This window comes from Notamacropus eugenii, chromosome 5 (genome assembly GCF_028372415.1).
Source record: "Notamacropus eugenii isolate mMacEug1 chromosome 5, mMacEug1.pri_v2, whole genome shotgun sequence".
Taxonomy (NCBI): domain Eukaryota; kingdom Metazoa; phylum Chordata; class Mammalia; order Diprotodontia; family Macropodidae; genus Notamacropus; species Notamacropus eugenii.
The window spans coordinates 170,862,260-170,875,835 of NC_092876.1; the positions used below are offsets into that span (position 1 = coordinate 170,862,260).

At 35.8% G+C, this 13,576-nt stretch overlaps 2 protein-coding genes and 1 long non-coding RNA gene across 3 annotated transcripts in view; 2 read left to right on the forward strand and 1 right to left on the reverse strand.

Annotated features, from left to right (window-relative positions):
- The window catches only part of LOC140505438 (uncharacterized), a 71,836-nt gene that overhangs the window by 27,515 nt on the left and 30,745 nt on the right, over positions 1 to 13,576 (forward strand). The gene's annotated exons all lie outside the window — the stretch shown is intronic.
- Positions 1 to 13,576, reverse strand: part of LOC140505434 (olfactory receptor 8B3-like) — a 79,635-nt gene that overhangs the window by 21,934 nt on the left and 44,125 nt on the right. The gene's annotated exons all lie outside the window — the stretch shown is intronic.
- LOC140505436 (olfactory receptor 8G50-like) lies at positions 5,267 to 6,279 on the forward strand. Its single transcript, XM_072611421.1, has one exon. The coding sequence runs from the start codon at positions 5,347 to 5,349 to the stop codon at positions 6,277 to 6,279; it is 933 nt and encodes a 310-aa protein (XP_072467522.1). The 5' UTR covers positions 5,267 to 5,346.

The window sequence follows — 13,576 nt, forward strand, 5'->3', positions numbered from 1 at the left end:
ATGATTAAAAAATAGTTGCATTAATTTGCACAGTTCAGTTCCAAATCAGGTACTTTCTACATTCACTTTATTTATGGTATGCTGACAGGTTCCATCTAACTAGTAGATATACTTATTTTTCATCAAAGATGTGGAAATTATACATGGAGAGCAATTCATGGTGAGGTGGGGACATGACCAACATGGTTATTTTTACTCTAGGCCCTGAAACCTCTTCCCTGGATAAGGTAGCATCCAATGACAAGATGTTGAAGATCCTCTTTCCTTTGGAAGAACAAGGTTAAAAAATAATTGCTATCTCAGGAGCTCTGAGATCAATACTTTCCTGAGGGACAGAAAATCGTTGAAGGGAAAATCTCAAGGAATCATCTATATTTGATAGAAAATCAAGTTGAAAGAAAGTTCGAATGATGCATCAACAGAATATTCATCTATGCTAACTCCAGCCCTGTTTCTGCTGATCTCCATATTTAATAGTTCTATGAGGCTTACTCCATGGGTGTCCCAAACATCAAGTGGAAGTGGATTGATTAGCTTCAATCTCTCCCAACCTTGAATTGGAAAATTTCTTTTTTAATCTTTGAGATTACTGAGGACAGAAGCATGAAGATCATATTGCAGTTCACTCTTTAATCTGCCTCCAAAGCATGAGCTTTCTCATTCACCACAAGGAATAGAAAAGTGATCATAATGGTTGAGGCCCAATGGGGTAAATTTAGGACAGGTTCATCATCCAAAACAACATAACCGCTAATATCAATCAATGAATAAATGTTCATTAAACACCCACTATGTGCCAGGTGCCATTCAAGAACTGCAGATAACATGTGAAGCAAGACATTTCCTGCCATCAAGATACTTAGAGTCAAAAGGATTAAAGTACTAAAAAGAAAATGGCAGAGAAAACAAGCTTGCCTTGGATTTGAGAAATATAGGTTTCAATTCAAACTTCAGCATTTATCAGAGATGTAAATCTGGACAAGTTATTTATCTCTCCAAGGCAACATTTCTTTAGGTATATAAAGGACATAATAATAGCACCTTCATATAGAAGTAATGTGAGGAATAAGTAAGATATGTATAAATGTATTTTGTAGACGTTGAAACACTAAGTAAATATCAGTTGTTATTAGCTATTGAAACAAATTTTGCATTGCCTGGTCTAGAATGGAGCATTGTAACAGTAAGCATCCCAATATATACAGGGCGGCCTGCTATCACAGGTTCTTAGATCTGCATTCATAAAAGGAAAGCAACTTTCAAGGGGTTAACAATCACTCTAATCAAGCACATGTATCATTCCTTTAACCAAGGAATATATCATCCACCTAGTTCAGGGGTATCAGTAGCCTGAAATTCAAAGAAATACAGAGAAATCAAAGATCAACAGACATTGCTTCCTCTGACTGAATTCAACAGACAGATCCAATATCTGACCATAGTTACCAGAGAAGGAAGCACCAGCAACTAGGTTTTCAAAGCCTGGGGAGGTCCTTTAACAGCTTCCCAGAGTCCTCATCTGGCCAAACAAACACTTCCAGTCAGCAAGCCCCAAAGTAAAACCTCAGCTCAGAGTATTTGTAACTTTTTTAGAGCCAGAGGGCATCACAACCCTTGAGAACCAGTGCCTCATTAAGAAAAAACATTCCTAAAAATCTTCCCTAATCGAACTCCCCTTAATGGACAGGCTTATTAATGGGTGGGGAAACTCTTTAATCACATTAACAATACAAATACATATACTGTTTCTTGTTAAAGAAAGTATTCTTTCTGTACTTATGCCCAGTAAAGACTGTTGATTGATAAAGACAATATTAAATCAGAGGCACTTAGTTGTACTAAAACAAAAAGAGCAAAAGATTCTACTTTGATTGCCATCACAAGCATCAATGTTAGCCTCTATATATCATAAAGGACTCCACCTTAGTTCCTTCTGTTGGATTCATTGCAAATTGAGAAGGAGACCTGGGAAGCATCATCATGACTTCTTTCTCACTGGACCCAGTAATTTTCATAGAGTAGTATGGGATCAAATTTTATTTTATTCAAAGAATGAATGAATGAAAGCAGAGGTATAAAATGAAATAAGGAGTAAGGATATGGCCTAATGTTAGTCATTTCTTGAGGTATTGAAAGAATGTCAGAGATAGGATATGATAAATTCAGAACCTATCACATATGACAACATGATTTTGAATCATCATCTCAATACCAAAATTTCCAAGATTAATAGAATTTGCAAAATTAGATGAATTTCTTTCTCTCCTAGTGCCAATGTTTTTCACTTTGGTAGTGTAGGGACACCATGACAACTGTATTAAGAAACAAAGTTATTAAAACAGATCGGTACTGAGACTTCAAAAGATATTAATCCCTTAACTGATGTTCCCTATAAAGAATTTTCCAAGCCAGTTGGGCAGAGTTCTGAGAACAGCAGTTGGATAAGATAGCTACAGCCTAGCAGACCACCAAAACAGAAATTCCCTCTATAATGTCTCCAACAACTGGTCATCTGGCCTCCTTTTGAGCACTTCCAGGCATGGGGGATGTAATGGGAATATAATATGATTGCCAATATTGATTCTCATCGTAAAATAAAAGCTCTTGTTATTTTAAGTAATAATTATAACAATGAGTTCCTAATTACCAAAAATTTCTTTTCTCTTCTAGAGTCTTTTAGTGTTTGGCAGTCTCCTAAGTAACCAGGGATGAACAAGAAAACCCACACCTGTATTAGCACAAGGACATCAGAGGTTTGGCTCAGGTCCTGACATTTTGGAAACAAACATTTCTTTTTCTTTGGTAAAGAGATTTACCACTTAGTCTACTTGCTCCCTTACCTAGACAAAAAATGGGTGCATATTCCAGGAATCCACAGGAAACCTTAATGACCACAGTTTTCTATAGGGATGATCTATAGGAAAATGTTATCTCAATGTACAGACAGGACAGAATATCCATGCCCTATGGACTAAAGATCAGTAAACATGTTTACAGAGGAGATCAGCAGCTAGGGAAGTGCTATCAACTATGGATAACCTATTCCTAAGCTATCACAGTTCATCCCTTTTCAATGTCAACTGTAGAACTCCATTATTAATAAATTCCCTTTCAAGCCTCTAATTTCTTGTTATATTTCTTCTATTTTCCAGTGCTTACTAGAACATAGTATTCTACTGGAAACACAGTGTCTATGAGCATGCTTTTCAAGGATTTAAGTTCCTTCTCATAGATTTCTAACACAGAGGATCAGGAGGAGAAGTTAATACATTCTTTGCTTGGCCTTGCCACATCCAGACTTTCATTCTATCCTTATCACTCACCAGCTATCATCTTGAAATCCTTATTGGTGTCAACTGTGGACCTCTATTTCATTTTGTCCCTTTTCCAATAAGTTCAGTGCTTGACTTTCACATTTCTTTTTGTGCTACTCATCCCTCCCTTGAACACTTAGGCCTGCAAGTTACCCTAATTCCTCAGTTTAATCCCCTGAATTCAACCTACACCAATCATGAAAAATATTATTGAATACTTAGACATTGCCCAAGATTCCACACTCAACTCAAGAAAATTAGTATTAAATGCCAAAATTCCTAGGTAAAACACTGGGATCATGACCTGAAAAGATAATTGTACACTTGGAGAGAAAATAAAAAAAGAAAGGAAAACTATCAATAAATTCTTCCCACAAATGGGGGATCCCTTATGAGATAAGTCCCTACGAGATCTTCTGTTTGTGAAATAGTAATGAGGTCCCAGGAAGCTCATAAATCACCATAAAACCCTTCAGTTACATCATCAGAAATTCTGTTGACGCTAAGGGACACTATTTCTTTTCTCCTGGCTAAAGAGGATACTCTGGATTAAATTACAATTAGAAAAAAAATCTGCAGATTTAATCAATTGCCAGAGTATTTCAGAGACTAAGTTTTGCAGCCTAATTGCCCTTAACATTTAAAAGGATTAGAAGTCACTATGACAAGACTATAATAACCTTCATTTAAGCACTCTCCATGAGAAGAGACTCTAAGATCCAATGCAGGAGGGTGAGTACTTGATTCATTTGACATTATTATACCTTCTAAATAGAGATTCATGAAACCTCTGAACTTTGCAAAAGAAAAACCATCTCCACATTCCATTCTCCCCACCTCTGATGATGGGATGGGGCAAAAGACTAGGAAGAGTTCCTTGAAAAAACAGAAGGAGATTTGGAGGTATGAATAACTACAGCTCAGAATTATAGAATTGTAGAACTTAGAAGAGACCTTTGATCTAATCCAAACCATACCCCACAACTTCCCCCCTGATCACCCACTGTAGCTGCGGTGGTCATTAAGTCCCTACTTGAAGATGTGTACTGAGGGGGCACTCACTCCTGCCCAGGCATCCCAAGTCATCTTAGGTTCTGAACAATAGTTATGAATTTCATCCTCACATGGAGCCTAAATTTGCCTCTTCACAACTTTTATTCACTGCTCTTGGGCAAAAACTGTACAAGTCAAAACCCTTTTTGTCATGACAGCTCTTCAAAACACTAAATTATCATGTCTTCTTGGTTCATCCTTTCAATTGGCTCAATTTTCACAAGCCTTCAAATTATCCTTATGTAGCATGTATTCATAATCATTCATGACCTTCACTGATCTTTTCTGGATGTTCTCCACTTGGTCAATGTCCTTCCTTAATTATGGGAAAAAGAGCAGGACAAAATATTCAAGATGAAGTTTAAACAATTATCACCTCTTTATTACTAGAATCTATACCTCCCTTCATGTTGCCTAAGATTACACTAATTCTTTGACTCATATTATATTTCATTTGTAGCCTTCTAATAATTCCTGATCTTGGACAGACTTTTAAATGTTCGTCCATATTTCTGTGGTCTCGAAACTGATTTTTTAAGTGCTATGAAGAACTTAACATTTATTCTTATTAAACTTCATCATATTAGATTCAGCTCCTTGCCTTTATTGATATTTTTGAATAATATTTTGGTCAAACCATAAGTTAATGATATCTGCAAGCTTTGTCAAGTTCAAATTTTATGTGCACACCATCTTTGTTTTCTATCTGAGATATCGATCAAAGTGAGTTATAAATTTTGATACTGCTAACACAAAGCAATCAACAAATAGTTTGATAAACTTTTGGTACATTGTATTTGCAACTTTTCATTGTACCTGGTGGTAGAAAAATAGAGGCAGAAAAGGATAATAAAAATTGACATTATAATTTTACTTTTTTGTCTGTACACTCACTTGAGACTTGTAATTATGAGAACTTCTTGTTCTTTCCCTTCATATTTACAGGTTCTTATCCTCTCTTACTCTACACACAGAAAGAATGGCTACAGGTAATTACTCCTTAGTAACTGAATTTATTCTTATAGGACTGACCGACCAACCAGAGCTCCAGCTGCCCCTCTTCCTTCTGTTCCTGGGCATCTATGTGGTCACTGTGCTTGGAAACCTGGGCATGATCATATTGATTAAACTCAGTTCTCATCTTCACACCCCCATGTACCATTTCCTCTCCTGTTTGTCCTTCATTGATCTCTGTGAATCAACTATCATCACCCCCAAAATGTTGGTGAACTTTGTTTCAGAGAAGAATATTATCTCCTACTCTGAGTGTATGACTCAGTTCTATTTCTTTGCCATTTTTGGAATCTCTGAATGTCACATGCTGGCTGTCATGGCATATGACCGCTATGTTGCCATATGTCATCCACTTCTTTATAGCCTTATGATGTCCCGTCAGGTGTGCTCCTGGTTGGTGTCTGGGGTGTACACCTTTGGCCTAGTTGGGGCCACAGGTCACATAGTCAGCTTGCTCAGAGTGCTCTTCTGTAAGGAATATGCTATTAATCATTATTTCTGTGATCTTCTTCCACTCTTGAAGCTCTCTTGTTCTAGTACCTATGTAAATGAAGTTGTAATTTTGGCATTTGGTACATTTGCTATCTTTTTCCCAACCCTGATCATTATTTGCTCTTATGCTTTTATCATTGCCAGCATCTTACAAATTCATTGTACTGAAGGCAGATCAAAAGCTTTCAGCACCTGCAGCTCCCATATGGTAGCAGTTGGTGTCTTCTTTGGCTCTTCTGCATTCATGTACCTGCAGCCATCTTCATCCAACTCCATGGATCAGGGGAAAGTATCCTCTGTCTTTTACACTACCATAGTGCCCATGCTAAATCCTCTCATTTATAGCCTGAGAAATAAGGATGTCAAAATTGCTTTGAACAAAATGATAGAAAGAAAGATATTCTAATCAAAGCAGAAATGAAAGAATAATGAGTTTAATGGATACTGGACTATGTGTAGAGAGAGAAAAACTTTGCTTTGTATAGCTATACACTCTACCCCCATACCTGTATTACTGAGAAGCTCAATTCATAGCTGCTTTGGTCATATTTCTCACTGCAGTCTGGGCAGAATTTATCTTCCTATGTTTGTCTTGCTATTTAATACTGCTCTAGTCACATTCGAGATTAACAGAATACCTATGCAATTCAATCATGAATTAACCTGCTAATGATACATAAAGAGATATCTTTACTAGTTTAAAAATCTATGTGAAAATAATTTTTCTTCATGTCCTTCTTTAGGGAAATCACTATTACAACTAGTAATTTAATCCCCAAATTTTCACAAGATAAACGATATTAAGAATTTTGTAGGAGAAGATTTATAATTTTGCAAGTCTAACCTACTTGTAATTTATAGTGTTAAGTTTACAGAAACAAAGGAATACAAATTAGAATCAGCATAGCCATAGTATTCTAAGTACAAAATCCATTATGTAAGTACAAATTGAATGGAAGACAGCTACCAATATATTGAATATCTACAAATATTTATAAATAAATATTTTTGAACAAAAGCATTTATCACCTGATAAAACAAAAACTATGTGGATTCCCAGGAAAGTATGGAACTATAGCAGGTTATTCTCAACTATCTGTACTAGAGAAATCACAATATTGAAAGAAAGAGCAAGAGGAAAACAAACAGATGTCAAAATTTATACCCTACACAGCAGAAATAATTTATAGTACAGAAAAAGTTAAATTCATGCTCTTGTAGCTTTAAAAAGAAGAAGAGAAAATTGATTGGGAAAAGTCACCTGTGGGACTGCTACCTAAGCCCTTGGCTCTGTCACTGGCTCTATTTTCAGGGGCAAGAACTGGAAAAGGGAAAGATGACCTTTCCTTTGAAAGAATAGACTATGGACTCTGAAATATGATCCCCTCTTCTTTCTCCCTCCTCTCTGTCTAAAAAGGGCCGTTGATACCTCCAAAGCTTGTTTTGTTTTTGAATTAACATTTCCAATTTCTCTACAAATACTTTGAAATTGTTTATTGCCTAGATAGATCTGATCATTGTATCAGCTGAGTGATACTGTCTAATTTGTAGACTTAGAGAGTAGTTGAACAAATTATGATACATGACTGTAAGGTTTTATTATAATACTCTATTGAGATATTAATATGTGAAAAATAGGGGACTATGATGGAGCATAAAATTGATACCTCAAACGTATAGCATTAGTAGAAGCTAAATACTATTGCTAAGAAATTAGGCCACAAACCACAGATTAAATTTCATTGTATATGTGTTTACAGAAAGGTAGATAAAATAGTTAGGATATTACACATTCTGTTTATTCTAAGACTGTAAGAAGTTACTAAATTCTTTTGTTACATGACTCACAAGTATTTGAGTCTCATACTAAAGTCCCTGAGACTCTTATTTTATGCCCTTTCTTGATTTATAGTACAAATGTATCTTTGAGTTCTTCCTCCATTTCCTTGGGGAAAAAATGGTTTGTATATAGATCTTTATTCAGAGATTATTCTTTAGGTTGTTCTTTCTAAATATATAAAACTTTCACTGTAGATTAGTTCCTGAAAGCTTTTACTACATGTTGTCAGTCTGATGGCCATCTAGACCTCTGTCTCTTTCTCTCTCTACCAAGATAAATATTATATATATATATATATATATATATATATATACACATATACACATATATACACATATATGTATATAATATAAATATAAATGTATGTATGTACATGTGTGTACATATAGATGTATATGTGTACCTGCATGCATGTATATACATACACACACAAATATATACATATATATATATACATATATATGTATATATATATATATATATATAGTATATGGACTAGATAGAGAGAAAGACAGATACATAGAAATGTGAAATTTACAACCCTCTCTCACTAAAAGAGTTGTCAATCTGGGGTGAGGAAGAAAGCTTGTAGAAAGCCTGAACTTTGGAAAATGAGACCAGAGGACCTGCCAGCTCTTTCCAAAATTTAATTAAATTCCTTAAGCCCCCATATCATATGGGAAGGCATCAATCCTCATTCCATGCTTAGCTAGCTTGGTTATTAGGCTGAGTCACTAATGGGGTAGGAAGACACTCCAGACCCTGACCGAGGGGAACCAAGAATCAAGGGCAGAAGCAGTGACCTGGTTTTGCTGCAGCTTTTCATGACCTTGTCATGGCCCTGTAACTTCAAACAGCTCTGAGTGCTCTTGCTTAAACCTGGTCTCAGCCATTTATACCTGCTGTTACAATGAGCATCCTGTGTTGAGCATCAGTGTGGACTGGACCTAAGTCACTTGCACATCACTTTAACAAATAGATGGATAGACAGTAGACAGATAGATAGATAGATAGATAGATAGATAGATAGATAGATAGATAGATAGATAGATGGATAGGTGATGACAGATAGATGATAGATGGATTAGATGAATAGAAGACAAAATAAACTTTTGATTCTAATAGATCTTAATAAACCACACAGAAGCTTCCTTCCCAACAACAGTCTCGGTGTCATGTTCTAGAACAGGGGTTCTCAAAGTGTGGTCCAGGGATCCCTGGAATTGCCCAAGTTCATTTCAAAGTTTCCCCCTTTCACTGGTCCATGAAGTAAAAACTGTGTTAATAATAATACCAAGATATTTTCATTTCCAATATGATAAATATAGATACAACCCACATACATGAAAGTTTGGGGAGTCTGAGACCTATTTGTGTCTCTAGACCTATATATCCCAGTAAAGATATCAGAGACAATAGACTACCACACTAGAGTACCTCAAGCTCATAGTGTCTGAAGGGATTCCTTGCCATCAAATGGTTTTACAAATGTGAAATCTGTATATTCTTTTTACTCTGTATGCAGTTCTCTATGTGTTGCGAGTGCTAGTTCCTCGGGAACGAAAGGGTGACTTCATTTTTGCCCTTTTGGCCATCCATCATCTTGCCATGTTGCCTAGGTCCATTCTTTACCTCTCACTCACCTATCACTCCAGTTTCTGCTCTTGAGCCCTGGGCTTCTGAGTGCTGAGAGTGCCCTGCACAGATCCATATCAATTGAATCTACTCATCATCCTGCCATGAGGCACTCCTTCACATATGCATTATTCACTTCTACTTCTGAGAACATCAATCAGAAATATCATTATGTCTAGAAAGAACTGAAAATTGATTGCCCTCTCACTGTACCCACTATCCCTGCAATTTCCCAGACCAAATAGGCCTTCCCTGGCCAACCTTCCATTTTATATGTTGTTTTCCCTAGTCAAATATAAACTTTTTCAGGGCAAAGACTGTCTTATTTGTGGTCCCAGTACTTAGCACAGTGCCTGAAACAATAGTATGCAGTAATAAATATTTTTTCATTCATTTAATCATTTTATCCTCAGTTCAGTGTCTCACATAGCATAGATACATAAGGTTTGTTAAAAATGAATTAAAATATGAATTCCTGAAAAGTGTTCAGATGGAATTTAATCATCAGAGGCTCAAGGCTGCTCACTGAGTGGTGGAGCATTGAGTGAGCAATCTTAGGAGGGTTTGGGTTTGATAGAGAACAACTGTGAATTTGGCAGGAGCTTAGCAGAGGAGAGATGTCTTGGTCTTCTGGTTTCCAGGTTCAAGAAAGAAAAGATATGATTCCATATTCTCTTTAGGAAGGGATCTATGAAGGTACAGAAAGACTCTGGGAAGGTGACATAGACAAGAACTGCTATCTCAGTCATGTCCTATGCCAAGCTTATCTCTCTAGAGATTTCAGGGAAATTCCCTTTGGCAAAACATGAGATTCTCTGTCTTTCTTGAACTGAGATAGCTTGCTTCCATTGGGAGAGCTCATTCATTCTGCACATTGGCTCATATATTCCATCCATATAACCTGTCTGATTTCTGTTTGCTATCAGCTTGGATAAATAAGTTTATTTGGAAATCACTGTTGTCTTTAAGTGAATAACCTTCAATGGTAAGGGAGTCAAGATTACGTATATGTATGCATGGGTATGTATATGTGTGTATTTGTGTGTATTTCTTGGGCATTTCTTCCTCATTAAGGAATAGAGATAGAGTACAGCTGAAATGCAAAAATTATTTCCCCTAGATTAACATTATTTAGGGAAACCTCCAGGCTAGGTTTAGTTTTAACAAGTGTCAAGTCCTGAGGTTAGTTGGTTTGAGAAGCTGTATCTGCCCCAGTTACAGGCACTTTTACACTCAGCCTCATAGTGAGGGGATTTGAGTGTTTGAGCCCAGGAAGACTGAGGAAAGCTCTGCTGATAAGGAACAGCAGACTCAGCCATGCTGTGAAAAGTGGCAGGGTGTGAAGGAACCAGCCCATACCTAGAGAGGACAGAAGCAGTGTGGCAGAAAGCCCCTGGTTGCGGGCACTCACAGGAGGTTGGAGGTTTGGCTTTGTTTCCAGGCTAGAGGGGAGAACTAAAAATCTGGGGTAAGGGGCATCATTTCCCATACCCCAGGGCTAGAGGTGAATCCAAAAATTAAGCTATTACCACACACACACACACACACACACACACACACAAATGCACAGGCAAAGGAAAAAGAATCCAACCATAGAAAGCTATTACGGGAATAGAGATGACTGGAGTTCATCTTCAGAGGAAGATACTGAAGTAAAAAATCTGCAAAGAAAAAAGTCAAATGGCCAGCTCTCCAAAAAGAATTCATAGAAGATCTTTAAAAAAAAACTTTTAAAATCAAATGACAGAGATGGAGGGAAAAACTAACAATAAAAAATAATAATACAAGAAAAATGAGGACAGGAACAGAAAGTCAACCAATTAAAAAGGAGATTCAGAATCTTAAAGAAAAAATGACACTTTGAAAGTCAGAATTGGGGAAAGTGAAGCCAGCAAAATTATGAGATCAAGAAGTAATTAAACAAAATATGAATACTGAAAAAATAGAAGAGAAAGTGAAACATTTTATAAGAAAAACAACAGATTTGGAGAATTGATCAAGAAGAAAAAATATAAAAATAATTGAAAGTTATACTCAAAAAAAAACAAAAAAGAATCTTGATACAATAATGCAAGAAATAATTAAAGAAGATTGTCCTGAAGTATTAGAAGAAAGGGGGAAAATAGAAACAGAAAAAAAAATCCATCAGTCACCACTTAAAAGAGATCCTATGAGGAAAACTCACAGGAATATCAGTCAAATTCTGACACCCTAGCTCAAGGATAAAATATTAAAAGTGTCAAGATTAAAATAATTTAAATATGGTGGTGCCACAATTGGAATTACACAACATCTAGCAGCAAAGACATTAAAGGATCACAGATCTTGGAAAACAATATATTGAAGAGCAAAAGAACTCAGGCTGTGGTCAAAAATATCATACCTTGAAAAGTTAAGTATCATCCTGAATGAAAAAAAATGGACATTTGAAGAACTCTCAGATTTTCAAGACTTTGTTAAAAAAAATCCTGAACTTAATTGAAGATTCGACATACAAGAACAAAGAGAACCATAAGGTACACATCAAAGATTTTTTATAAGGAATTCTTAAGGACAGACTATTTTTTATACATATAAATGTATGTCTAAGATTCTTATTAATAATTGAGTAGCTCATAAAAAAGATTGGGGTAGACCTGAATATGACATGAACTTAAAAATTAAAACCACTTAGCAACAGCTAAAAAGAGTAATTATTTTATACAAATGAGGTATAATAGGAAGAATTCATACAGAGGAATTAGATGGGGGAGGAGGGCTAATAGTTCTGGTAACCTACTTTCATTGGGAATGGGTTTAAGAGGGAATAATACATATACATTTAGAACAGCATAAAAATCTTCCAAATTTAGAAGAAATAAAATGGTAGGGGGATGGGGAAAAAGGAGAGGAAAAGGGAGGACTCTTTAGAGGTGAGGGTGAGGGAATAGGTAAAAGGGTGGTATAGAAGGGTGTTTAGATTTATGGGAATGGGAGAATAGGGGAGAGATCATTGGAGGGTAGGCAAGCAATAGGAGGGCAAGGTAGTAGGGCAAAATAAAATAGAGGAGGCAGGAGGGATAGGAAACAAGAGGTATGGACAAACAAAAAACAAAGATCAGGAGTAGAATATGTTTGGGAAAGTATACGTCTATATATGTATATGTGTATGTATATATCTATAGCTATAGAGAAACATATCTAAACTTTTTTGTCACCTTCTGAAAAAGAATAAAGTAAAAAGGTGCACAGCACAGAACAAAAGACTTACAAGGAAGCAAAGATGTACGATTCTCAGTACTGTGTGTATTATTTATCATATAGGCTTTCTTGAAATGAAAATTTATTGTTACATATTTTGAATTCTCTTGTTCTGCTATGTACATGGTATGTTTTTTTTTCTTTCTTTGCATTTAAGTTCCAATATTTCAGTTTATGATATGTTTTTGTTTATTTTCTCTAATCTGTAACTCTGTTCTGGCCCTTGAGTCTAAAATAAAATTGAAATAAAAAGATCAAGGGACTTCTTCCTTTTTTCGTTGTACCTTTATTGTTTAGCATTGTGCCTGGTACATAGGTGGTACTAATTAATGCTGACTGACTGATCAATGATTGGGTGAAAATCATTAATACTATTTATTCCCGCAGATATTATGGGTTTTATGTGAATAAGGAGGAAGATATTCATTTCCCTCTATGTTTTATATATATATATATATATATATATATATATATATATATATATATATATATATATATATATATATATATATATATATATATATATATATATACTTATGTACACATATGTGTGCATATTATACATTTGTTTTGCAGGGGTGGGGAACCTGCAGGTTCAAGGCCACATGTGGCCCTCTCGGTCCTCAAGTGTGACCTTTTGACTGAATCCAAACTTCACAATTCAGTTTGGATTCAGTCAAAAGACTTTCTTGAGGACTGAAAGGGCTACATGTGGCTCCAAGTCCACAGGTTCCCCACCACTGGTTTATGGATATAGACATGTATTTTTATGTAGTTCATCATAGGCTACCATTTCTGCTTACCAAAAGTAGCTCATACCTGTCTGTCCATCAGGAGCTATGTTTCTTAACTACTTAGTATTTGCAAATAGGTTGAGATTATTTCACACCCAAGATCTCTAATAATTCACTTTTACTGGATAAAATTTGGAAGACAGGAGGCAGAAAGGGGGTGGAGGTCTGGAGGGAACACATTTATATAGTGCATA

What these genes read in the sequence shown, in the direction of transcription:
- LOC140505436 (XM_072611421.1), top strand. Translation starts at nt 5,347, where the DNA reads ATGGCTACAGGTAATTACTCCTTAGTAACTGAATTTATTCTTATAGGA.